The following is a 27,829-nucleotide window of genomic DNA, read 5'->3' on the forward strand; positions in this document are numbered from 1 at the left end:
TAAATGTTTGTCAAGGTTACACAAAATATAATTTGTCTAAATTTTTACAGTTCCATTTTAATATTTAGAAGCATTTATACACATGTGTGTGCGTACAAGTATATACACATGATTATGATTATACAGTTACATTTCCAAACATTAATCAAATCAGACCCTATAAAAAATTTGAATGCCAACATGGTATTTTTGTTTTAATTAACCTTTTTTGATTCACAAAACGTTTCCTAGCAAGCGAAATAGTTTGTGACAGGTTAAAATTCATTTTAAATCTGTTATGTTGCATGTATGTTACACTATTAAATAAATGAGAAAAAAATGTTGTTTCAAATGTCTCAATAACTATGTTGGCAAACCATAATTGTACTGAAAAACATTGCTGGAATGAAACAGTATTTTTCCCTACAAAATAGGCTTTTATTGATTTCCTCAAAATGCAAACCGAGGGAATCCACACATTCAGAGCTACCTCCCTTTTGTAAAAAATAAAATAAAAGTTTCCAAAATATTTGCAATCCCCAGAATGACATGATGCCTTCTCTTTATTATTTTTTTTTAAAAACCACCTTATACACCAACAGGGAACCAAAAGGCTATAATGCAAACTTTCTATCCCTTTCCTATTGCAGTCTTCATGCCTCCCAAAAGCTACCCCAAAGATCACCCCTCTGGAATGGCTTTCCATGAGGGTCTACTGTTGGAAAGGGAAACTGGCACCCACCTCGCTATATGCAAACAAGCCCAAGCACAAGCCTCCCTTAGAGATCAGACATACCAATGGGCAATAGAAGGGCTCTTTTGAACCATGTATTTTTAGAAATTGTGCTTTACTTAAGATGCTTTTCCAAAATGGTTGAAAACAGGAGTGTGTTATTCTTTGGTACCAATTGAAGAAAAGAAAAAAACTTACACACTCTAGCAGCCAAGCAACAATGCACCCATCTCCTCAGAAAGAAAGGATATCCTTTAAATATTTGGCCTTGTTACAGCCAATAAATACTGCAACTCTCTAGTAAAACATTAAACATTCATAAACTTTAAGAGTCAAGCAATGCCAACCCATAAGGTTTATACTGCTCCTTTAACATGGCATCATTTTGAAATGAGGCTGCTGCACTGCTGCAGAATGAATTCATTCAATAACACTGAGTGTTCTGGTTGGTGCATACCCCAAAATCTGTATTTTAAGATTAGATTGTATTCCTGCATGAATCAATGGTTTCTTCATGAAAGCGCCAAGCTGATTCATACACTCATCTAGCTGAAAAGCATTGCTCCATGGTAGAGGCATACACACTCTTTTCCACAACACATGTAAGATGTTTGGGACCAAGACATACAATACGCACCATCTTTATAATATAAAAAATAATTGATATGTACACTTTCCCCCTACTGCTCTATTCATATAGGCATACAGAGAACACCCAGCTCACACCACACCCTTATATGCACAGTGAGGAAAAGCTTGCACACTCACTCCCTTCACCACAAAACAGTCTTGAATGGGTAGCACATGAACCAGCCTGAAAGCCTTCTCATTTCAAAGCCTCAGAGATACTTGTTTCTACAACGAGATCATAACAGCCAATATAACAGTTATGGTGTTTCACTATTGCCTTCAATCTGAACTATTCTACAAATTAAGCAAGAGTTTATACCCAGTGTATTCCACTAGGTGAAGATTCCCTTAAGCTTTCAGGTGAAGAATAAAGTTCATATTCCTTTTTTGGAACTCCTTTCTGCTTCCAGGTAGTTGTAGCTTCTCTTCTTTCAGGTTGTTTTTCTTTAGTCTGAGCATTTCCTATACAATTGTCCTCAAATTTCAGTGAATATTGTCCCTGTTCAAGTTCAAAAATTATGATGAGTGACTTTGCTACACGGTCCAATTCCCCGCAGTTCACAAGAGGGCAATCCATTGGCCCAGTAGACGAAGCAGTTGAACTGCAGAGTGTGTTCAAGTTCTCAGCTAAGCTGCAAATCTGTTCTACGAAATGTCTGAGTGGACTTCCGTTCCTGTATGATCCTGTGGAAAGCAAAGTCAAAAAAGAACCAGGTCCAATAAGTTTAAAAATTAAATAAGAAGCAGTTGAATGGTCTCGACATTATTTGAAGTGACTCAAAAGGAAAAATGGATTTATGTACTTTGACTTAGTTTCCTTTCTGTTTGTTTTTCTTTTTCATTAGAAACCGTTCACCGAGTCTTTTGAACAACTGCAGGAATCAGATTGTTTACCTTGTTATAATTTGTTCCACAAGACGTGGACTTGCTCATGACTTCCACTGATAGTATCAACCACTGGCCTTGCATACAGGGCTTCATTCTCAAGAGTCATCCCAGAAAGTAATAATGCATGCAAGCTGTTTATCTAGGTATAAGTTATCCTTCTGTATGCCTTTTAAACTCATGTTTTTAAAAACGGACAAATGCTCTACACTTCCTGTACCACAACTGATTTATAAAGAGAAAAACATATGGGACTCAATTTGCTAATACCTAACGAAGTAAAAGTGGTAAAGGACAACAATGCAAACCATGTAAAACGAACCTTAGTATCCAGGAAAGTATATCAGAACTCAATCTAATGGAGGCTTACAATGATTTTGCAGTCATGCCGATTACCATGTGATACTTAGAAGGTGTCAACCTACTAGGTTCCCAAATACTTGGTGGAATCAATACTGTATGATACAGTATTGACTCCAGCAAAGCATTTGGGAATCAATGAATATTTGAAGAATATGACGCCTAAACATTTAGGAAAGGCTTCAGACAAGAGAGAAGCATAGGGAAAGATTTTCTGGTGGAGACAATACAGGTCATGCCTCGTTAACCACTGGGGTTCCGTTCTGGAACTCCCAGTGGATTTTTTTTAAAAAAATCAGTGAATACCAAATCAGTGCAAAGATTTCTTTAAAGCCCAGCTTCTGAATTTCTTGCTCCTCAATTGCTGCTAGAGAATGCATTGGTATAGACGATATTCCACTTTCAGCCATTAGAATGAATGGGGTGATTAATGGAATCTAATGGAAAGAAATTGCACATGACACATGATTCACTCTCACTCACTAATAAAAGGAAAAGATTCAGAGCTCATACAGTTAGGGTTGTCCTGGCATGTTGTGAATTTTTTTTCTTGACTAGGATCACTGCTCCGAAGTATAGAAAGCACATTAAATATTGTTCTGCACTATATCAGTGTTGCTCCCAGTTTCTTGTTCTGAGTAATCCAACTACAATGGCCCTGAAACTGTGCACTTTGCTTAATAAAAATGGCAAACACTGCATGAAGAAAGAGAAAAGAGTGCCATTTAACCTTAGTGAAACATAGACGTGTACAATATTGCATACATTATGGAATGCAGTCCATGGACATGGTGAATAAAGCTGGCACCTAAAGCTTTAGCATGCTGCACAAAGAAGAACACCCCAAGTGCCACGAGATTCCCCAGAATTTTTTTCCCCTCGTGGCTTTACTGATGTCTGCAGCAAGACTATCACTGCAAAATGGCATTCCGCATTGCACTGATGAAGCATATACTCCCCATGCCAGCACCTAGACCTTCATTCGTTATTAGGGTCACTGATGTTGGTGAAATACTGAGATGATTTGTGCAACCCAAGCAACCGGAATTTTTACAAGTTATCAAAGAAGTGTAGGAATGGCTTCTGAAAAGCGGTCTGCAGAAGTAAAGTGTAATTTTGGCCTTGATCATTGATCACAAAAAGAGTAAACACGGTAAAAACAAAATACAGTGGCTTATTTCCACTGCATATATACTATAGAGAGCCCCAGAACTGATCTATGCTTGTCTGTATCATAAAGAGCCAAAATAAGTTTTGCAAGGCAATTCAGCAAAAATACCTTCTAATGAAGAAGTAACGATCTGGTAGACTTGATCTAGACAACGATGTAATTCCAATAATTCCACAGCTTTACTAGTTGCTTTCTTCAACTCCTGGTCAATATATTCTTCTCTCTTTGATACAGCTGCTATTTCTTTCTGCATTATCAGTTAAAAGGTTTCCCAAAGGTGAGAGAAAATACAGATATTTTACCAAACAGACTTCACAGAGCAGTGGTTATGTCATACTGAGCTGCCTCAAATTGAGTCAGACTGTTGATCCATCTACATCAGTACTTACTGCATTGACTAGCAGCAGCTCACTGTGGTGTTAGGCCCTAGCTGGAAATGGCAGGGACTGAACCTGGGACCTTCTGCAGGTGAAGCCTGTGTTCTGCCACTCAACTACCATAGATGCTCGCCTATAAGATTAGAAATTTCTGCTAATAAATCCAGTGTAAATCATCTCCTTGCCTTATCTGTGGGTCACTCAGAGGTCTGAACTATTCAGGCAGGCAGAAGTCCAGAGGAGATCAGGACGGACAAGGCAGAGATAATTAAGTGCTATTAGTTTCCAGGGCAACCAGAGCATTAGTTTCTGCAAGTGCAGCCAAAATTAACCCTTTCACTTCTTCCTCCTGAGAAAAGTCTAAGCAGGGCTCAAGGCTTCCATTTAAATCAAGCAAGCCTCATTCTCTTTGGCAGGATCACACACAACCCTTCTGCACCATTTTGCAAACATCTGGCAGAGGTTTGGTTTTTAAAACACCAGGATGTAACCCTCATTTCCATCCGAAACAAAGTCCAAGGCTACAATCCAGTGTACCGTTACTTAAGAATAACAACCATGAAAAGCAATGGGTCTACTTCTAAGTAAATTGATTTGCAACTATGTGTAGCTGTGCTCAGTCCTTGTTGCTCCAGTCATGCTCAGTCCTTGTCGCTTATCTCTATGCTGTGAACTGAATCGCATGCTCCCAGTTATGTGTTATTAGTTGTATGTTCTATGCGGAGACTGGCTTAACACACCAGGCACCTTAAAGAAGGATTTGATTAATGGTTCTACTGGCATGTCATTTTCAGTGCACTTACTCTGATAGTGTTTGCTTAAAGGTTGTGAGAACCAGAATTAAAAAGTTAATGAATAAAAATGTATCTTATGATCTTTTACTATATTTTTAATAAATTAGAGACTGTACAGTTCTTGGGTAACAATTACTGGTAGCTTATTTTTCAGGATCTGGCCTTGGTTAAAAATCAGAAAAAATTATAGTCAGGCACTCCCCCCAGTTTGAACCCTCCCAGGTTTAAACCCCCCCCCTCCATTTATCCGAGGGTCATATAAAATTCAATTATTTTTGGTTCATAACCTGCCCTCAACTTATCTGTGGGATCAACTTATAGGCAAGTATCTATGGTCACACTTCCGTCACACTTTTGTCTGTCAGGGTTGCTTCTCATACTGCTTTTGAGAAACAAGTGCACTTGCGCAAGCTACACAGTTGTCTCAAGAAATTCAGTCAATTCGTTTTCACACAGTGGTTTGGTTAAGATGATCCAACAAACCACAAATTGTGGGAGAATGAATGTTAGCGCATGGGAAGAGAAGTGAGAAAATAAGCACCAAGCCTGCGTGGTCTCCCCTCATCTTTCCTCCTCCTCCTCGCACATGCTCAGCTGTGAGGGATAAATCCTAGTTAGCTCTAACTCAGGAGCTGTAGTTTACCTGTGGTTTACAACTAGTTTCCTTGTTTGAACCCAGAAACTGTGGCTTAACTAATCAAGTTGATTGTGTCATAGCTCTGCAACAAGGAAAGGTAAGGGAGAAATGCATGGGCTCAGTGCTCATTCATGCCACATTTACAACCCAGCACATCACGATGTATTAAATCTTCTGGTCTAGCCTATTATGATTTAAAATGTGAACATGACAAATGAGGTGTCTGAAACCCAGGAATCATATACTTATATTCCAATGTAAGGAGTTATCTCCCTCTTGACCATACACTTAGTGACAGACCTTTGGGAATAGAGGGAAAATGCTGAATTCCTGAACAGTACAGTTAATGACATTTTGTTGCAATGTAACAAACTGCTAAGTCTACAGTGAAAAATGTCAATGAGCAAAATATTTGATTTACCTTTTTACAGTCAGATATTATATTTTCAAGGCACTTAGCCACAGCAATAGCTTTGGTCTTTATTTGATTTTGAACCTGAAAAGAAAGCATTAGACATTTAAAGCCTGCAACAGACCTCCAACAGTCAAACAGGGCAAACAGAAGGCACCATGATAAAAAAAAATCAAAAAATCAAAACTTTAGATATAGGCTGATGGGTTCTGAGCTGTCTGTGACAGATCAGGAGAGAGATCTTGGGGTGGTGGTGGTGGACAGGTCAATGAAAGTGTCGACCCAATGTGCGGCGGCAGTGAAGAAGGCCAATTCTATGCTTGGGATCATTAGGAAGGGTATTGAGAACAAAACGGCTAGTATTATAATGCCGTTGTACAAATCGATGGTAAGGCCACACCTGGAGTATTGTGTCCAGTTCTGGTCGCCACATCTCAAAAAAGACATAGTGGAAATGGAAAAGGTGCAAAAGAGAGCGACTAAGATGATTACGGGGCTGGGGCACCTTCCTTATGAGGAAAGGCTACGGCGTTTGGGCCTCTTCAGCCTAGAAAAGAGACGCTTGAGGGGGGACATGATTGAGACATACAAAATTATGCAGGGGATGGACAGAGTGGATAGGGAGATGCTCTTTACACTCTCACATAATACCAGAACCAGGGGACATCCACTAAAATTGAGTGTTGGGCGGGTTAGGACAGACAAAAGAAAATATTTCTTTACTCAGCATGTGGTCGGTCTGTGGAACTCCTTGCCACAGGATGTGGTGCTGGCGTCTAGCCTAGACGCCTTTAAAAGGGGATTGGACGAGTTTCTGGAGGAAAAATCCATTATGGGGTACAAGCCATGATGTGTATGCGCAACCTCCTGATTTTAGGAATGGGTTAAGTCAGAATGCCAGATGTAGGGGAGGGCACCAGGATGAGGTCTCTTGTTATCTGGTGTGCTCCCTGGGGCATTTGGTGGGCCGCTGAGATACAGGAAGCTGGACTAGATGGGCCTATGGCCTGATCCAGTGGGGCTGTTCTTATGTTCTATGTTCATGATAAACCTTCTGGTCACCATGGTGGCCTGAACTACAGCTTCTGGCTAAACCTCCCTTCATGTGCCTCAAATAGTTATTATTTCCACATTACCTCATTTTGGGGATACCATTTTTGGAGTCCATTCTGCATCATCCTAGATGTTTTCTGTATACCATTCAAAAGATGCTCCAATCCCAAGGCCATGCCATCACAGATGTCAAATATGAACAGCTTCTGTCAAAAGAGAGAAGACATTTTTAAAAGATCAGCTATCAGTGTGAAGAACCTTGGCCAGTACTTATGAGTGCCAACAGTAGACTTTTAAAACCAGTTTCCTAGAGTAGGGTATCACAGCTTGTACATGACGTTTGATATAGAGGTCTTAAGCTGCAAGCCTACATACACTTACCTGGGAGTAAGTCATACTGAAATCAGTGGGACTTGCTTCTAAGTAGACATTCATAGGATTGCACTGCAAGAGGTTTACATGATTTCCTGTTTAAAGTTTTGCAATTAACCCATTTTTGCCCAGCCTACAGGTGTATACATTTTATCCCTATTGTGTATATGCAACATTAGGCAGAAATGGCTTAATTGGCTTCAAGACAGATGTATGAATCAATTCTTTAAATTTATTTAATTGAGAGCATTATCAAAAGCATAGGAACCTTTTTGATATATTGAAGGAAAAGTGAAAAACATTTTGTTTCATCATAAGCAAAATATTTTTAATATTTGCCTCTTCATTCCTACTACTTTAACAGATGAGAACCACAAGCAGTTTAAAAAAACTTTGTCCTAAAGTCCAATTAAAAAAGACTCCTGCTAATTAATCTGCCCATTAAGGCTTGCAGCTCTATAACATTTTGAATTCAGATTTGTCAGGATAGCTTTGTGTCAATTTTCTTTATACAATTGGTAGCCCACACCACTAGGAAAGATAAGAGTATTTACATAGGTTTAAGAAATATGCCAGATGTTAACTTTAGAGATATCTATGAAATTCAAACTATCTTGCTCTCCGATTTTTATATAGCTTCCAATCTAGAGCACGATCTTCAGGCGATTCAAAGTGCACTTACAGACATATTCATAGTCAGAGTAGCATGTCTTATATTGGGGTAGCATGCACAGTTTCTTGCTCCAGATGAAGAAATTCTGTAATTGCCTTATTTTTTATTATAAAAATTCGCTTGATCAGTGGTAGTTCTCCTTGGACCCCAAAGGACCCAATCCTATGCTACCCTGGCATCACGCAGTACAGCAACGCTGAAACAGCTGCCGCTGTATCCTGCAGGGCCAGAGCAGCAGCTGGAGGTCTCTTTGGGGTAAGGGAACATTGGTTCCCTTACCCCTATGTACAGCTCCAGCAGTCCTAATTAGTGTACTCAGTGAGGCCCCAGTTCTACTCAGAGCTGCGTACAATATTTAGCAGGAGCAGAACCCCCATGTTGGGCTCCAAGGTCAGGAGGGGGGATAGGATCTGGCAGCAGCCTTTGCCACCATCCCTGCCCCCTTCTCATGCCTGATTTGCCTTCCAGCCCACCTTCCCTCCACCTAGTTTTGACCCCTCCCCGCCTTTCTCCTGCCCACTTGGTGGGAAACGTACCATGTGCTGCTGCTTCTACTGCCAGTGAGGAGGCCCAGCACCGAATGGTATGAACCTCCCCACTGGCGCCACTTACCTGGCAGCCACCATAATATAAAGTAGAACTGGGGCCTCACTGAGTACATAACGTGCCTTACGGTATGTTTGCAACAGCCATTGACAGGGCAGCACATAAGCAAGCAGGTTCAGGATCAAGCTGAAAGCCTACTAGAATAATCTTTTAAAAGATGCTATTTTTGTGCTCTGTACTCTCACATATTTTAAGAGTTACTTTACCTTTGGCGTGCTTGTATCACCTTTATTCTCGGCTGTGAAATTTACATCAGTGCCTGTAAGCACCACCAAGTGCCCTACATATTTTACAATCTGCTTCAGCGTCTGCATGATTTTCTTCCGTGCTTCTGCTACAATGGAAGACAAATCCGAACAACCGCCCTAAGAGACAAAAATATGCTGTTCATGAATGTTGGCTCTACATATCTTCACCATAATTTCCAATTCATACGGCAGCAACATAAAGTGGATTATGGTTGCAGCATCAGTACGATATTTGTGATTAGCTCCCTCAGATAGCAATCAATCCCTTACCTGCAACAGCAATTGTAGATACCCTCCCAAACGTTTCACATCTTCCCTTAGTTCACCATGAATTTGCACAAATTCATCATTTTTGTGGAAACTCTTCAGCCAATGTTTTGTTAGAACCACAAGCTGTTCAAAAGCTGAAGTAATCCTAACGCAGCAGGACTGAGCAGCTTGGTCAACAGAAAAAACTAAAAACATAAGAAAAATAAATCAAGTTATTTTGGCAAAATGCATGCAGAGGCAGGGGGACGACACTTGCACACCCATTTTTTTGTAAATAGATGTTCACAACGGCTGCAATTTTTAAGAAGGGGCTACTAGCTCAATTGTAGAGTGCATGCAAAGGTTTCTATAGCAATTCTGGTTATAGAATCTCAGGAATCCAATGCGGAAGTGATCTGTGCTCAAGATAACCAAGGCTAGATGGAGCAGTGATCAGATTCAAAAGTTATCAAACAACTTCATATGTTCCCACAAAACAAGGTACAATTCATGCAAAAATGCACAAATTTTTTTAACAAAATGGCTCTTACAATTCTCTTGGCTTTCTTCAGCTTGATCATAAGCATTTGTCATGGCAGTCACGCCAGTACAGATGGTGAACAGTGCTGCTAAAAGACTCTGCGCCATGTTCACTTCTTCTTCGCACGACTGTCCCAAAGCATTTAAAGCTGAACCTATCAATTCCTTACAAATACCAGGTAGAAAGGATTCAGGTGGTTCTGAACTCAGGCTGCCCAGTTTATTTCTTGAGCCTGTAATAACAGAACAGCTTCATGAGATCTTACATTTAGAATTAAGTCAATACTGTGATGAATTTCTTGTCCATCTTTTTAAAGACCAGGTAAACATTAGGACTAAAGTCAAGTCAAGTCAAGCTTTATTAGGCATAAACATTAGGTAGGTGAACACTCTGTACGGAAACCGTAGAGATGATATAAACCTAAGTAATACACAAGTATATGTATACATTAGGACTAAAACAGAATTCCACCTTCTATAAATACAATTTAAGTCTTTTACATTCACAAGTTTTGGGTTTTTTAAGAAGTCACAGGTTGCTCAAAAGGGGCACAACATCAAAGGCGGCAGATGTTGAGGCCACACTATTATCACATACACATACCTGGCAAGCATGAATCATGTAGTCCCATCTTTACTTCAGATAGACATCCAGAAATTCGCTTGCTCTTTCTCAAACTGAAATTTGAACAAGAATAGAGCGGAACACAATTCTGATATACTGACTGGTGTTACCTTTCTGAAACACATTCACAAGTTTCCCTCTATCGCATTTTTAGATATGTTATTAATTTACATGTCCTGTACTGAATCAAAACAGCAACAATTCCCTTTGCTAAATTTCATCAGTCAGTTGCGGACCTGCCATTAAGTCTGATGGGGCGAATGACCCAGATGTGAGCCTCTAGGACCCCGTGGAAGCCTCTCTGAGGCTTCCTACAGGGTCGGAAACTGTGCTACCGGTTTTCTGAAAGCACAGTTTATAGCTTTGGGGAACCTCAGAGAGGTTTCCCCAACGCAGCCTTGGGTTGTGCAAGGCTCCGTGAGCTTCAGGTGAGTAGGGGGGACAGATTTTCGCGTGAGGGGAAGCAACAGCCTGCGGGGGGCGCCACTGCGGACTTTTGCCCCGGGGCGCGGAGCTGGGGAGGTCCGCCGCTGTCATCAGTGCTTATCCTTGGCTGCTTTGGTAGCAAACTCGGTGCTCTCTAGAGGGGTAGGAAAAAGCTGTATTAATTAATGGCCAGGCTTCACGTGAATTCTCTGCTTCTTGCTGGTTTGGGTAGCAGACTTATGGCTATGCCCCTAGATTCTAAAATTAAGTATTTTACAGTATAGATACTGCCAACGTGCAAACAGTATCTTACTGAACTACTGGCAAGTATCCTTACTGCCCATCCTTGCAGCTGCTTTCTGTTCACTGTTAGTGAGTTGTATCCAAAGAAAGCCAAGATTTAAGCACCACTGAAATTAATGACACAAGATGTTTATGAATAAGACTGCAATCCTATACACACATTCCTAGGAGTAGGGCTCATTGAACAAACATTCACACTTCTGAGCAGACGTGCACAAGATTACACCACTGAGTTACGTTCATTTCAATGGGATGTACTTTCTTTAGATACAAAGGTTGCGCAAAATGTCTTTATAGAACTAAATCAAACTTAACTTGAAATCTGAAACAACGAATTGCTTACCTCCTTCTGGACAAGGAAGAAACAGATGCATTTGAAAAATCAGGCTCCCATTCATCCATCGGATCATAAAAAATCTCATCAGCTTTGTCGTTACTGTTTGCCTAGAAAGAAAACAAATCAGTTTTCCTTAGAGTTAATGAGATGCTTTCATATTTACTTCAACCACCAATTAACAAGATTAGCTTCACATATTTAACTTGGAATGACTCCTTCACATTAAATTCTTATTCCTTGTTACAGTTTGTTACTTTCTCTGGCAAGATTAAAAGTACAGCAAGAACCTGGCCGCATGAATGCAACAGAAGATTATTGTCCAGGCCTCCACAATCTACATCAGTTCTCAGCACTTCCAGTTGAAGATAAAACTTTGGTTACATTTAGTGCAACAAGCAATCTGAAATAATAGACAGCCAGTGGGCAGAGAGCCTAGACCCCAATCAACGCGTCTAACTCCAAAACCAAACTGGCACACATGAAAACCCACATTGTTTCTTCCTATACAGGTAGACAATGAATTCTACATTTCTGTTAAAAAGTAATAAGCAAATAGTCTAACTTTACAATCATGTGGTAGTATTCCAGAGTGCTGTTCCTTTCATAAAAGCATCATTCAAGATATCTTCCATTAAAAAGTTGGTGAAAGTTAAGAAATAAAAAGCTGGGTGAAAGTAGGTTTCAGCTGAGTCTGGAAACCATTAAAAATGAACAATTAAAAATGGAAACCATGCATGTTGAATCAGAAATGGCTTTGCTTGCAATACAGAACCATGGAAAGCAGACATGCAAATCTCTCACATGCGTTCTTTCCTAACTTCATGGGAAGGGGCGACAACACATGCACTTCCAGTGCAGAGAAAGGCACAAGTAATCTTTGGGGAAAGATATGCAAGTCCTTCCTTTGCATAAGTGCATAGAAAGCCACAGTAGGAATCGCTCATGCATTCCCCACTGTCACTATCACATAATATATGAAGAGGCATCAAGCTGGCTTTTGCTCGGTTCAGAGCAGACAAAGACTGCAATCCTACACACACTTATCGGAGTAAGGGCACAATCCTAAGTGCGCCCTGGGTTGCGCAAGTCCCTTGCATTGGCCCAGGAGGGTCACAAATGTGCCATAAAGCATATTTGCACCTCCTCATGGGTCAGCTGGTCTGGCACAGGGACACGGGCTGGCCCATGGAGGCTGCATCCAGCCTTCACGCCAATGCAGAAGGGTAAGGCTGTGTCAGCTGAGCTCGGCCAATGCAGGGGTCTGTGGAGGGTGGAGAGGAGGCAGGAGGGAGGCGGGGCTGGGAGCTGGCAGTTATGCCAGATCTCAACCCCGTTCCCCAAGCAGCGCGGAGCTGCTCCATTCTCCTCAGACTTGCATCACCTCCTGAGGTGGTGCAGGTCTGAGGAGACCCATTGGGGCCATGGTGGCTTACTGAGGGGTAAGAGGAGGCGTTTCCGCTTGCCTCTAGCTGAGCCGATTCTGTCCTCAATCTTGTGCTGAATACAGCACAGGCCTCCTGGCCTACCTGTTCCAGTGCAAGATAGGGACTTACAGTGCAATCCTTTGTGCTTAGTGGGGCTTACTTCTGAGAGGACATGGATAGGATCGGCTGTAGATCCGGGACTGACATGCTGCTGCAGTTAGATGCAGAGCAGTTAAGAACATGAAACTTCATGGCATGCAGTGACACGGAAGAAAGCAAACTGTTAGAATGAGTTAGTTTAAACAAAACTTTTGGATCTATATGCATGACAAATAGATTTTATCAGGTTTTAAGTTTAAGGGTGGCAAATTCAGAAGGAAACTTTTTCACCTAAATAAAATATTTTAGAAGTCAAGGACTTTTTTTTTTTTTTAATTCCTCAACAAACCTCATAGAGTTCTTTCATTGCAGCAAGCTTGTACTCAAACTTCTGCAGACTCCAGAAAGTTGTAACACCCAGCCTGATATTCCGGACCTGGACTTGAAGTGAAGAACCAGTGCTATTTTTTTCATCCATTGCATCATGTCTGATAAAAAGAAAAACCACGAACTTCTCATCAGAAACAAAATACTTGAAATTATTACACATGTCCAATAGCCATCAACATTTGAAGAAAAAGAATCTAGTCTTTTTTGCATATATAACAATGCAAAATATTTTGTCATTTTATGTGGTCATTTTTCCTTGCAAATATGTGGTCATTTTTCCTTGAAAAGTGTAGAATTTAAAGCTTGCAACTATATTACAATGTTACAGCAGCATTTTTTTTTAATATTGAAAGAGCCAGAAGTGTCACTGAATTAAACTCCAATTCCTAAATGCTAAAACTGGTTTTAAAGGGAGACTATAGAAATTTCTCTAAAATGTATTGTCTTAATTTATAGAAAGTCATCAGACCACATCAGATCAATATAAAAAAACAAGCTGAGCACAGCTTCCAACATTTTAAAAATCATACTTACCTACAAAACACAGTGTGCTTCTCTAATTCACTGCTAATAGTGTTGGCTTCTTTGATCATCATGGACAGTTTCAAAGAATTCCAGTTTGGTTCCACTAAATGTTAAAAAAAATGGGCAGGTTAGGATTATTCCTTAATAATTATGCAGTTAGTTCAGTAAACTGGCACTTCCTGAAATAATGGAAACACTTAGTGAAGTGTATCCTAAGGCCGTCTTGCATTCACACAAGGGGGGGAAAGCAATTTGTTCTTGAATGTTGGGGGACTCTTGAGAGCGGATATTCAGAGTGGGAACAGGGAACTGTAGAGGGAATAGGAGGTCACGCCTTCCCAGTTGTGCAAACAGGGCTTCTTTCACAAATGGGATATGATCTTAGGGTATAACTCAATGCTTTCAAAATATTCTAATTATTATTATTAGCTCTATGGCGCATTAGTATAAAGGGCAGCCAATTCAAGAATTAGGCACTTTAAAAAGTTGCCAGATAATGTATCTGTATGGGCCTAGAGCTACAGTGAGATCTAAATGTCTCCCAGTTGACTCTGAATGGATGTATAGTAATCTCTTCTTTGGCTTTTCTTGCTGCATCAGATATTGCTCTGATTCTGGAAGCTAGTTTCTGGAGTGGCCTCAGAAATTCTGATGAAGCCACAGATGCTCCCTTTGCAACATCTTTTGCATCCCAAATATGAAGAGACCCTTGTGTTTAGTAATAAATTTCACATTTTATCCACACAATATTAATTTTTCAGGAAAGAGTTTTTAATTTACAACAGTTAGGCCACCACTGCCTCTCCACCTCTGGATTCTGTGCTGACTAATCACACTCAGCTACATGTTAGTCAGTTATACTTGTGTTAGAAAGTTTTGGATGAAAATGGTGGAATACAGATAAAAGCATATAAAGGTCAAACAGAAGATGCCCATGCCTTCTTTTCAATGCTTGTGTGCTAACCAGGAACTGTAGGAAAGTACCCTTGCAGCAGTAGGTACAATTTAAAAACCACATGCATAGGGCAACATCTACCTTAGACTACAAGGCTGACACCAATTCTGTGATTGCTTACACCTGTATTTGAGACTGGCTGTTGGACAGAAGTCTGGCTTGAGAGGAAGCTCTGGGCACATGTGGATTGGCTATGAACACCTGCCTCTGTTCAAAAGTTGTGAAGGAGCACACCAAGTAATACTCGTAATACCAGCACCCCCTCCCTGAATGTCTGTTGCAGGGAAGAGCAAAGTTGTCCTTATAAAGCCATTTCCATATATTTGCAGGCACCCAAACAGAAGTAGCCACATTATTTTATAACCATACCCTTATTTCTCCTTCCGCGACTCTGTTGAAGAGTTTGCACTTCCTGGGCAATTTTCTGCTTCTCAGCCTCCAGAGCATCAAGAATCTTGGCACGACGAATTGCATGATCTTCTAATGCCTAACACAAAACAAGAGCTATGAGCTTTTTCAGAAAAGGTTGGACACTGTTTAAAGAGGGAGGAGCAGATGTTTTACTCTGTTCAAGCTTTCTCCACTACACTGGTTTGGCAACATAAACGTGTGATCACTTTTATTAAATAACCTTGCCTTGCGCATAAGCATATTCTGCATTTAAAATAAATACAGAAATGGTAGTGAGATGAGATATTCCATCATTAATTCAAACTAGGGGAAAAAGGGGATAGACTCAGCTAAAGCTGACTTAAAGAAATCTTCATTTAAAATTATATTTACATAAAACTGAGGCAATATACTTCAATGACCAGATAACGGAGGCTAATGGCAATGAGGTTGCCATCACTTTCAGACCTTATAGCCTTCCAAAGGCTTCAGGCTGCTGTTGAAGACTGAATGCTGGACTGGGCAGAGCTCTTATCTGATCCAGCAAGGCTAAGAAAACCATCTGATGTTATTGAAAGTATCCCTAAACTGAATTAAGCGTTCCATTCACAGGGAGAGATCCTAAACAGTTTCTTCAATGTTCAGATTAGCTAAAATCTATTTTAAAAGATATTTTGGCTACTTCAAATATGTTTTGAAATATCTAGCATTGCAAAGGTACTTACACAACACCTCCTAAAGATATGCCTTTCAGTGGCCCAGTTTTGATAGGCACATCAGCAAAGCACCCAAGTTACATAAGCCCATCTTCCAAATAGCAGCTTGATTTCATGAAAGTACAGTGCTGGAGGGTACCCAAAACATATTTTCTTGAAGTCATACCGGATAAAGTTTATAGAGAAGTTATGTCATATCAAGATACGTTGTCCAATTGATCAGACAAGATGTAGTTTCTTTTTTCACATTTACCTCTCTAGCGGCCAGCGTCTCCATTTCCAAACGCTTCTTGTTGAAGTGTACCTCTAGCTCAAGGCCTCGCTTTGCTTTCTCCAGCTCTTGAATTTTATTTGCAACCATTTGATTATTCATTTCCTGCAACTCTTTCCTCTGTGATTCTTTTTCCTAGGTAAACAATGGAGAGAATGAATGGTATGTAGCACTAAATCGACATATAGGTGAACTTTACCCATCAAAGTCATTCTCCCAAACAAGCATTTTGTTATTGTCTATGCTTGAGTAATTTTGACAAGGACTATTAAATCCTGATATCTCATTCAGTTTCTCATTTTTCCCATACAATTCCTTCAAATATCAAATGATGCAATTTAATTCTAGATAGCATCATGGAGAAGGGGAGGGAAGGAAGTTTCAGACCAGAGAGGTAATAAAACTGCATGAAAAGGCTGCAGAGTCGTCCTGTCCCACCCAGTAAGGAAGATCCATGCACAGGCAGACAGTGTAGATGGTGGTGCACATCTACAGGTGTCCACCACTCATTTGACAGGTTAGGTCATTTGACAGGTCCCCCACTCATTTGACAGGTTAGCAACCAGAGCCATGGTGAAAAGCAGAAACCGTTGAAAAGTGGAATCTGGTCTTTTTTTAGTTCACTGATGATTTTTTTAGTTGACTGATGACTTTTTTTAGTTTACTGATGTTGCTTCCAATGCTTTTTTTAGCTAGCAAATTGCAAATGCCTTTTTTTATCTTGCAAATTCCTGCTGCCACACAAAGATTTCTGCAAATGGACTGTCACCAACGCCTAGTGGAAAGGGAATAATCCCAGAGTTAAAGTTGGCGCACTCTGCTCTCGCGCTCTCTCACTCTCACCCCAAAACAGTTTGAATCACCATGTCATTTGCAAATGAACATGGGAAGGGCACTATTAGCCTTTGGAACAGCAGAGAGAGATTGAAAGAGCAGAGCATAATTTCCGGGTACAATTGAAATGTGCTGAAAGAGCATATTGTCAGAAAACGAACCTGCAGAAAGCGGGGGATATTTGTACTGCATCGCAATGTTTATATAGGTCTGCTGAACAGGCAGCATGCATCTTTGGGAGTTACATGTTTCTGAATACAATGAGCGCAGCATCAAGGCCATTTACTTTAAATCTCCAAACAGTGACTTACTAGTTGTGCTTCTAAAGATTTTATCTGGCTCTCATACATTCTTTGCTGAGAAGCAAGTTCTTCTTGAGCCATTTCTTTTGCAATCTGGATACCTTGCACCATTTCTTCCTTGGCTTTCAGTCTTGCCTCTTCTATTTCTGATTCAAGTCTAAAGGTTAAAAGTAAAACAAGGCTGCAGTCATAAGCACACTGACCTGGCTGTAAGACATATTGAACTCAATGGGATTAATTCCCATTGAGAGACATGCATACAATTGGGATGTCAATTATACCCTAGATCAGCATGTTTTCAAATTTTTCAGTCTCTGGAACCCTTTACACTCCTAAATGGACTTTTGGGGACCCCCAAAATGCAAGCACAAACACAGAATGGCACAGTGCAGATCCCAAACACTGAATCCTCAAATATAGGAGGGGCACAATGAAAGCACGATGAGGGGCACAATTAAGGAGAGTGATGAACAGGGGAGGTGGGAGGGAGAGATGAGTAAACTGGGTAGGGGACAAGTGGCGGTCATGCTGTGCTTGTAGTGCCTCTAATGGGGTCTTAGGGAGCCCTAGGGCTCCTAGGAGCACACTTAGAAAAAGACAGAGGGGAAAAAATCTAAATACCACTCTGGTTATCACCAAGTACAAAATAACTTTTCCAATCCCCAAGCATACATACATTTCCAAAAGCATTAGCTTTAACTGTCTCTAAACTGTAATCCACTGCTTGAGGAAAGGATATTTAAAAGGTTCTGCACAGTACATTTAAACGTCAATCTAAACCTTATTCTTTTCTCTCAATGAAGGGATTTTTTTTTTTCCAAATTCAGGTATCATTGCATTGTATGTGACATGACATAATCCACTTAAGTCAAATAGGAAATAATAAAGCCAATAATGTTCTTGACAATCGCAACAAATGCATTTTACTATAGTTCAGTGCATCTACGTTAGGACTACAATGAAAGGCAATTCATTTTCTGTGAACTTTAAGGGAAACTACAGATGAGTTCCAGGGGCAAAAATGGCTATAAGCCATCTAGTTGTCTAAATTTTCAGGGTCAACAGCACTTCTAGCTTTGAATTCAAATACTGTTAAGATGCCTTTCTTACATATTCAGACAGGTTCGATCTCTAGCTTATACAAAAATAACCATACCATTTTGTTTGATTTTAATTATGTACACATCAAGTTCTAGAAGCCAGCATGAAACATTGTTATCATATGCAAGAAGGAATACACAGCCACTACTACTACTTACTGAGCCTTTTGGGCAGCCAGCAATTCGTTTTTTGCAAATTCAAAACCTTTTGAACCATCATCAGGCAAGGCAGCCCCAGAAGAAAGACTCTTTCCTTTCTGTACTTCTATTGGATGATTAAAACGAAAATAGTGGTCTCCTCCAAGAATTATGCGGTCGGCCTGTAACATTATTATTATTAACAGTATTTATATACCGCTTTTCAACTAAAAGTTCACAAAGTGGTTTACAGAGAAAAATCAAATAACTAATGGCTTAACATTCAAGTTATAACATTCAGATGTTATTTGCTAACGTCCTATTATAAAGTATACAATAAAATATATATAATATTATAATGAACTTAGAAAAAGTTAAATAGCATAATATCATGTTTAACCGTCAAAAGCCTACTCTAAGGCAGCATATGGATCATGAGTTTAAACTTTTATTTCAAGACCCATATATAAATCAATCTATTTATTGCCTGTTCCAATCAGCTTACATGATGCAGAAATGTAGGGTCCAAGATACATTTTCCATTAACATAGGTCTTTGCTTCTCCCAGTGGAATAATACTCACAACACCATCCATATGTTTAATAACACTGTAAGTAAGAAACATTCTGTTATGATAATAGAGCTTCAAATAAGAAAAAAAAGATGTGTTGATGCACATGTAGGTCAAGATCCAAGATTAGGTTCCCTCTAGACCAGTGGAATTCATGACTGCCACATCAGAACAACCTGCTTTGGAAACTACCCTAAGTCTCAAAGGACCATGTTGCATCAGGGGGCTCCTGTCCAAGAAAAAAGGCTGTAGCCCTCTTGGACTTGCACAAGGGGTTTGAATCTTATATGTTCATACTTGGGTACAGCAACTAGGGGACTTGAAATTCATATGATTTTGAAAACATTATGGAACTTAACTTGACCTACGAGACATCTGTATGGAATGCTGCCCCATTTACTTGCAAACAAATACGTTTTAAGACTGCACTGTGTCTCTACAGAGGCCGACACACAGATTTGTTTCAGTCAAAGTGCATTTGCCTTCACATGGTCATCCTACCCAGGGAAATTGTGCCACAGCAATGACCCTTCTCTTATTATATATAAAACGTATTTCTTTCGAGGAATACGCACCAGTGGTCATCAGCAATCAAGGCCCCAGACAGTTGGATATCGTGACGTGAATTGGGCTTGCTTTTTCCAACGGTTGTTTCTCCTTCCTTTATCATGTACAGCAACATCTCTGAGAGCTGTGGATCTTCATTGAGATTGACCAAGTTAGGCAGACTGTTGTCTACCTTGAAGGTAATGCCTGCTTTCTAAAATGAAGAATTCATAAAAAATATTTGTGAACAAAAATGATAATTATATTAATAAAAGAAACTGACTCTTCACTTGCAGTTACACTGTGTATAGTATAGCATTTATTACACTATAGTACGTAGAAACATACTATAGATCAGTGGTTCTCACACATTTAGCACCAGGACCCACTTTTTAGAATGAGAATCTGTCAGGACCCTCCGGAAGTGATGTCATGATCGGAAATGACATCATCAAGCAGGAAAATTTTTTACAATCCTACTCACACTTACCAAGGAGAGAGTCCCATTTACTATCATTGTTAAAAGAATATTAACATAGTAGCTTATTAAAAGTACAGGTCTATAACATTTCCCCAAATACAGTCATAGTATTTGGTAGCACCAAGTCTAATATATGGTATATTAGCATATATGGTAGCACCAAGTCTAATATATTAAATATATAATATTGAAATGAATGGGGACCCACCTGAAATTGGCTTGCAACCCACCTAGTGGGTCCCGACCCACAGTTTGAGAAACACTGCTATAGATAAAGATGAAAATGGATCTTTTGGAAAATTCCAGTATTTGTAGTATAATAAAGAATGGTACCTGCAACTCTCTGGTTTCTTCAAATTTCTTTTTTTCTGCTTGCTCAAGTTTTTCTTTCCAAGCCCTTTATGTATCAGAAAAGACGGAAGTTTAGCAGTACCAAAGAGTAAATGTTATTTTGCACAACATTGCAAAATATTGTTACATTGCCTTCTCCCATTTGAGCCCAATGTATGGTCCCCCAGGGTCATCCGAGAGGGCCGTCCTTCAAGAACTGAACATGCCTGAAGCCAGATTGGTTTGGATAGAGCTGTCCATGCTATTTTAGATGCTATTATTATCTACTTTTTATGCTTTTTTGTATTATGTATGTATTTAGCATGTTTTGTGCAGGTGTGTTTTGTTTTTTATTGTTTTTACCTTTTTATTGTATTTTTAATGAATTTTGTAAGTTGCTGGGGGGAAGGGAAGTATAAATCTTTTAAATAAAGTGTACTTATCATCTGTCATGTATATGTATTTATATACTATTAGCTAGATTTTAATATTGAAAACAAAATACATGACTCATTGAATAAAGAAAACCCAATTTAAGCCATTCATATTATTCACATGACTGGTACTTTACCTTTGCATCTCAGACATCTCCCTCTCTTGCTGGTGTAGCTTCATCCTTAGAGAGGTGATTTCCTGTACATAAAGTCTCTGTTTTTCAGGGTCAACATTCTGAGCCTTTTTCTGAGCAGATTTCAGCCTCTCAATTTCAGCTTTCAATTCTAGATTAAACAAGAGAGTTCAGAAACTAGTCAAAACAGTAACTCATATATTAAATAAATGTTCTGAATAATAAATGTTAGCCTTAAATTATTGTGACAACCATGGAAAGATAGATCCCATTAAACAAAGTCTACTGAAATAGTCATGCCTGCGAAAGCAATCACTATAGCTTTGATTCACATCTATCACCAATTTCGAGACAAAAACTCATGTTATATTTTAGATCAGCCCAGAAGGTCTACAGCAAGGCTGTAGTCGTGCCCACACTAATAGCACAGCCCTGTACCTGGAGGCCCTCTTCACCACATACTTTATGAACGTTATGAACCTGAATCTTAGCTTGCAGTCTATGGGGCTGGGCAATACTGAGGGATCATCAACATCTCTTACATCTGAAGCTTCCTCCCCTTTGCTGACTATTCCTTGACTCACTGAAAGCTGCTGGCCCAACAATGGCTACCCCTCCTAATTGGGTAAGAGGCACTTTTTCAAGTGGGTGCTCCTTTTTTTAGCAGGGGGAGAGTAACTGGCCCACCTCACCCCAGCACTGTCTGTTCTAGTGGCTGTCTGCTGGTATTTATTTGCATCTTTTTAGATTGTGAGCCCTTTTGGGACAGGGAGCCATTTAGTTATTTGATTTTTCTCTGTAAACCGCTTTGTGAACTTTTAGTTGAAAAGCGGTATATAAATACTGTTGATTGATTGAACAATGAGGCCTCATTCAGTAGAAGGGAGGGTGTTGCTTCACCCTTCCTCCTCCTCCACCCGTCTCTTGCTTGCCCCAGCCCCAGAGCAGCTCTCAGGTATCCTTCAGAGACTTCATCATCAGCCTCGGAGCATTGCCAGGGTTGTGAAGATTCAGCTGGAATCCCCAAGATGGTGTCCAAGATGGTGGGGCAAGTTTGGAAGTCGACATAAATATGTCCAACAGTTCTCCATGGGCCAATACCAATGCCTGACTGATGAGAATAAAATGACCCAACCCAGTCAACATTCTTAAAAAACAAGTATAATTGACTGGACGTGATTACCACAACCCCCCACATCAGCTATATCATAGCTGCGCTGAGCCCCCCACCATCCTGAGTGCACCATCACAGTATTCACAGATAAGAACAGAGTTGCAGATAACAAGAAATAGGTGGCAATTCTGCACCTCTGCGGACGGCAATTCTGCAATGTGAAGAAGCAAATTGACATATAAAGAGAACTGACTATAAAATGGGTGAAATAGCCCTTTTAAGGAAACAAGTCCAATACTGTTATGCTTACCTTGGATTAATTTAGCATTCATATCTTCATTTACTTTGGCAATGTTGATTATGAAACAAGCTTGCTTAGCATACCGAAGAGTACTAAGTGTTTCCTCTACGTTGCTGGCAGCAGGGCTTATTGTGGCAACCATAGCTGTTTTTGAATTTCCACCAAGACTCTCTTTTAGCAGCCTTAATTTGGAAGGAAACAAAGACACAGCTGAACTTCTTGCAGATTCTGAATGTTTTTACAGAATTGATTCCTTTATTTGAATCAAAGGAGGTGTGCCCAATTTCTTCACCTGTGGAATCAGATCTCTACCTTCCCCAAACAAGCTGCTCACTGGCCAGTCACCCCTACCAGTATGTCACAACTCAGACCCAAGAATATATAAATAATAATTAAGAAAAGGATGAGCTGAAAGCCTTTGAGATTATACAGCAGGTTCTGAAGCATGCCCCCTTTCAGCAACAAGAAGAGTGGGTTGGCTCTACTCAGAGGCTTTATTGCCAGCTCAGCAGCATCCCTCTCAGAGCTAGAATGAACAAACTCCCAGAAGCCTCTTCGCCATCACAACAGCCCCTGGTATCTCTCTTCCTTGAGTGCTGGCAGCCCTGTCCAGGCATGGTTCACCAGTGTCAGCAAACTGTCATGTGGCTTGTAAGTCCCATTAATTTCAATGGAAGGGACGTAAGCGCATGCTTAATTCTCTCAAAATTGCTTGGCAGGCTTGTGCCTATTGTAAATATTAAGTTGTTCTTGGTTTCCAGTAAGTGAAACTAATTCGGAGAAATAGAATAGGAGAAAATCAAAATAATTGCAAGTGAAGAGGGAAGAGTGGTTTGACTAGAGTAGGTCAGAGCTGCAACAAAACCCAAGAAGGAATGCAGTTCTAAGATTTACCACCATAGGCAGCATTCCCATGATGATTTGCCTAACTCAGTAATAATTCAATAGAGCCAGGAACCAATTGGGAAGGACAGGATCACTACAAAAAACAAGGAGGAGGGGGGGAAAAAACACACCTTACAGCATGTAAGATGGATACATACCATGTAAGGACAGAGTCACGATATGGAACGAACACCTTCGTCCTGCTCTGAGATTGCTCAGACAATGCAGAAATAACTTTCCCCAAAGTTAACAGGGATTTGTTAATACTCACACCTTCCTATATTAAAGAGAAAGAAATGCTCAGTGTAATCAATACACACACACACACACACACACACACACACACACACACACACACACACACACACAGAGTTGGACCTAGGTCTCCACAGGGGATCCGTTCCCAGATTCCCCCCCACAACAAAATCTGCAGGTTTAGTCCAATAGGACCTCTGGACAAAACCAGAAGCGCTCTGGTCACATCCGGAGGTTTTCTGTGGGTCCTTCTATGGATTCAGAACCCGCAGTAGAGCACACTGCTTTGGAGCAGAAGGTCCCAGGGTCAATCCCCGACATTCCCATCTCAGAAGGGAGGGTGAAGGAAGTCTCCTCTCTGCTTCCCTAGACAGACACAGCCAGTCAGTATAGACCAGGGGTGCTCACACTTTTTTGGCTCGAGAGCTACTTTGAAACCCAGCAAGGCCCGGAGATCTACCAGGGGGGAAGGAAGCATCTGACAGACATCCCCTTTAATGTATGGAGCCCCTGCTGGAGTCTAGTCAGTTTCGTCAGTTTTGTTGCTGCATGCCTGAAGAGCAGCTAAAGTGTCAGTTTCAGTGTCAGTTTAGTGTCAGCTAAATATGTCAGTTTCGTCTAGTCACTAGACGAAACTGACATATTAACAGTTTGGAGAGACAGGGCTCCCCGATCTACTCATTTTGCCTCGCGATCTACCGGTAGATCGCGATCCACCTATTGAGCACCCCTGGTGTAGACAATAGATGAATGCAATGGCCTGACTCCATATAAATTCCTCCACATGTTCACATGTTCATATTTTTGTTCGTCTTACCTGTTATACAGCATACGTTTACAAATTATGCTAAAGTAACATTTGCCTGCATGATGAACAAGGCAGCTCATTTCATTACAAAGCTGTCTCACATTGTTGTTGAGAGTAAATTCCCAGCACAGTAACTTATATCCACTTTACCTTCAGTCTATCTGCAGTGGCTTGAGCTGTAGAACAGCGTTCACTGCCTGCCAAGTCTACAAGATTAATGCGACTGACAATTCTATGTTCATGCTCCTCTTCTTCCACTATCTCTTTCTATACAAAGAAATAGCCACAGTTAGATATCTCTACCAAAGATGCAGTCTATGAATTACATTCAAAATTAAATTCAATATATATATATTTTTAAAAGTTATAAAAGTATATAAAACAAACACATTCTTAAAAAAAAATAGGATAACGATAGCATCAATAGGTAGTGCATGCTAATTTTACATTAGAAAATGAAACCTTATGGGGAAAAAATACTTATTAAAAACACTGAGTAGCATCCCAATTAGTGTGTCTGCCACATATGCCTCCTTCCATTTGTGGAGGGATGGTAGACATGCTGGCTTGGGTGCCACTTGTATTGTGCAACCAGCCTATTTGTATAAGACATTATGTAGATCAATGGTTCCCAAATTCACACAGAGGAGTTGGGAATCTCTTAAGTGTATGCGGGCAATGGGAGCGACAGGATGCTTAGCATATGTCTAGATATGCAATCATGCAGACTGGGAGTACTTAAAACATTGCTATTAGCACTCAGGCAACATAGTGATAATTTGAACTCCCATCCTTCCCTAAACTGTTTACAAGTACGTAACTGAATGTTCTCGTCAATTTCTGCTGTGCTACTTAATCAATAAAAACCCAGGTCACTGGCCAAATAGTACCTTTGTTTGTGTCATCACCAGAGTGAAAACAGAATGAGATCGGGAACTCTTGTCATTCATGCCTGTGGCAGCAGTAGCTCTGTGTTTATTTCCTAGCTGGAGCCAACTCTTGACAATGCAGAGAAGAAAGAGTTTTGAAAGCAGGTTGAACATATGAAAAAACAAAACAAACTTCATTAGCAGTGTAAGCTAAGGGAACCCACAGCTGTAATTTATCTAGATTTTCCGCTTGCCTAAAGATTTGAAAAGACTAGCAACATTTTGATGCAATGGAGAACAAGGGCATTAAAAAGGAATGTGGTGTGTGCAAGTCACTGAAGAAATCCACTGCTTATTCTTGGTAATTAAGGGTACAATACAAATCTGCTGGCTCTGCACAGTCTGAATAGTATATAGAACCATCCCACAGAAGCTTATAGCCCTTCCTTTGCCTACAAGGTTGCAGCTGTCAACACAACGTTTCTAGTTTGTACACTTCAAGGTGAGGTCTTCCATACCTCCTCCTAGATGTTCTCTGGGAACATCTAGCAGCTCAGCTTTTTCCGGGATCCTAAATGCAGCTCTGCCCCCTTTTTCTTGCAACATCCTGCACACTAAGGCCCCGATAAAGGACAAGCTATTAAGTGTTCTCAGAAAGTTGAGGAAGGTCTTACCTTGGAGCATACAGGTTGCACATGTTGCTGTACATCCAGCAAGGAGGCAACAACCCAACCGTGAAATAAAGGGCTAAACTGCCTCAGATAATCTAGTTTACAGACCTTTATTTCATGGTTGGGTTGTTGTCTCCTTGCTGGATGTACAGCAACATGTGCAACCTGTATGCTCCAAGGTAAGAGCATGCAAGTATGCTCCAAGGTAAGAGCAAGTACAAGGTAAGGTATGCAACTCTGAAACAGTAACACCAATACATAAAAATGAAGTCTTTGACCATTTATCAATGAGGTTCAATGAGCAGTAAACCCAAAAAAGACAGAGGGACCAATCCTCACCAACTTCCAGCGCTAATGCAGCCCCGAGGTAAGGGAACGTTTTGCTTGAGAAGGTAACTCCTGCAGGATACAGTGGACATCCCACTGGCATGGCTGCATCAGTGCTGGAAAGTTGGACAGGATCAGGCCCTGGTCCCACAGATAACTTTGTACCAGTGCAAAGATCCTATTACAGAACTAATCACTAGTTCAACTATTTATTATTTACTTGTACGGAAGCAAACAAGATGTTAGAAAAACCCACTCCACTATTAAAAAGTGATAATAAGATTTTGGCATGTCTTTTTTGAAAAGTTTATCATTAATACTGTACCAGACCAAAAAAAACTTACCTGGATATCTGAGTAAGAACTGACAACATTCCTAAGAGAGGGAAAAAAAGTGATTTCAACTGGCAAACAAACAAAACCAAGTATATAAAATACAGGTTTGATCCAACAAACTGTTTAGCTTAATGTTAAATATCTAATAACTTCAACGTGGTCAATGGATAAATTATTTTATTAATACACATTTCTGGCCGAATAAACCACATTCTTATTCCTAAAAGGACAGAAATACACACCTGCTTATAGAGCCCCTAGAGCAGTGGTTCTCAAACTGGTGGGCCACGACCCACCAGTTCGTGTAACACTTCCCCCGTCTTTTAAGGGGCAGGGGAAGGAGAGGGAGGCAGCCACACGATCCCCAGGATTGCGTCGCTAAGGGGGGCGAGGGGCGGTGCTTTGCACTCACTTTCAGAAGGCAGGGCTGCAGCAGGCTACAGGTGGTGCGGGCAGCCCTGCAGAGCGCTCCCCGAGACTTGGAACTTTCACTAAAAGCAGGCGCAAAGTACTTCCGTTTTCAAGGAGGTGCTTTGTGCCCGCTTTTAGCGAACGTTCCAAGACTCGGGGAGCACTGTGCAGGACTGCGCAGGGCTCCCCGCACCTCCTGTAGCCTGCTGCAGCCCTGCCTTCTGAAAGTGCAAAACACCCCCTCACCCCCCTTAGCCCCCCCCCTTATTGAGGGAGTAAAGCTCCCTCAAAGTTTGAGAGCCACTGCCCTAGAGTGTACATAAGAATTTATATTCTTTTGTGATTATGGTGGCAAGGTTTCCATTCCCTATTAGTTAAGCTATTGGAATATCATAAAAGTCAGATTCAGATAAACCATCAGCATGTACTTCCTTTTGCATGAACATTTGGAACGTGACAAACTGTGGTTTGTGCTAAACCAGAAACGGAAGCTGAACTTCCACTGGCCACAACCAGTAGGGGGCGCTGTAACCTATCTTGGTATTTGATTAAATGCTAATGGGTTGCTTTCCCCTACTGTTACTAGATTTGTTTAGCTTCTTTTTCCAGTTCTCTTGTTCTGCCTGTGTGTAACAATGGCTGCAGTTCTTTCCTTATTGTAGTAAAGTTCTTAACAAAACTCAGCTTAGCTGTGTGTAGGGCCAGTTGATTCACTCAGCTCTGCTAATAAAGAAGACAACAGAAGTACAGATATCCAAGACTTACTATGGCTCATTCATGGTTACCTAAATCATCATTGACTG

General features: G+C 40.5%; 1 protein-coding gene across 1 annotated transcript in view; it reads right to left on the minus strand.

The window, feature by feature from the left end:
• Positions 1 to 1,655: 1,655 nt before the first annotated feature.
• Positions 1,656 to 27,829, minus strand: part of KIF14 (kinesin family member 14) — a 33,321-nt gene continuing 7,147 nt past the window's right edge. The window contains exons 6-29 of the mRNA XM_066624553.1: positions 26,625 to 26,655; positions 25,304 to 25,411; positions 24,564 to 24,680; positions 23,509 to 23,627; positions 22,475 to 22,647; positions 21,054 to 21,201; positions 20,486 to 20,549; positions 19,701 to 19,885; positions 19,060 to 19,162; positions 18,576 to 18,736; positions 17,326 to 17,473; positions 16,163 to 16,315; positions 15,173 to 15,290; positions 13,858 to 13,951; positions 13,283 to 13,421; positions 11,417 to 11,517; positions 10,324 to 10,397; positions 9,731 to 9,952; positions 9,201 to 9,385; positions 8,889 to 9,047; positions 7,115 to 7,237; positions 5,988 to 6,062; positions 3,867 to 4,005; positions 1,656 to 2,026 (exon numbers count right to left, since the gene is read on the minus strand). Of these exons, the coding sequence (XP_066480650.1) occupies positions 1,656 to 2,026; positions 3,867 to 4,005; positions 5,988 to 6,062; positions 7,115 to 7,237; positions 8,889 to 9,047; positions 9,201 to 9,385; positions 9,731 to 9,952; positions 10,324 to 10,397; positions 11,417 to 11,517; positions 13,283 to 13,421; positions 13,858 to 13,951; positions 15,173 to 15,290; positions 16,163 to 16,315; positions 17,326 to 17,473; positions 18,576 to 18,736; positions 19,060 to 19,162; positions 19,701 to 19,885; positions 20,486 to 20,549; positions 21,054 to 21,201; positions 22,475 to 22,647; positions 23,509 to 23,627; positions 24,564 to 24,680; positions 25,304 to 25,411; positions 26,625 to 26,655 (3,310 nt within the window). The remainder of the gene's footprint in view (positions 2,027 to 3,866; positions 4,006 to 5,987; positions 6,063 to 7,114; positions 7,238 to 8,888; positions 9,048 to 9,200; positions 9,386 to 9,730; positions 9,953 to 10,323; positions 10,398 to 11,416; positions 11,518 to 13,282; positions 13,422 to 13,857; positions 13,952 to 15,172; positions 15,291 to 16,162; positions 16,316 to 17,325; positions 17,474 to 18,575; positions 18,737 to 19,059; positions 19,163 to 19,700; positions 19,886 to 20,485; positions 20,550 to 21,053; positions 21,202 to 22,474; positions 22,648 to 23,508; positions 23,628 to 24,563; positions 24,681 to 25,303; positions 25,412 to 26,624; positions 26,656 to 27,829) is intronic.

The sequence above is a fragment of the Tiliqua scincoides genome, chromosome 4 (genome assembly GCF_035046505.1).
Source record: "Tiliqua scincoides isolate rTilSci1 chromosome 4, rTilSci1.hap2, whole genome shotgun sequence".
Classification (NCBI taxonomy): domain Eukaryota; kingdom Metazoa; phylum Chordata; class Lepidosauria; order Squamata; family Scincidae; genus Tiliqua; species Tiliqua scincoides.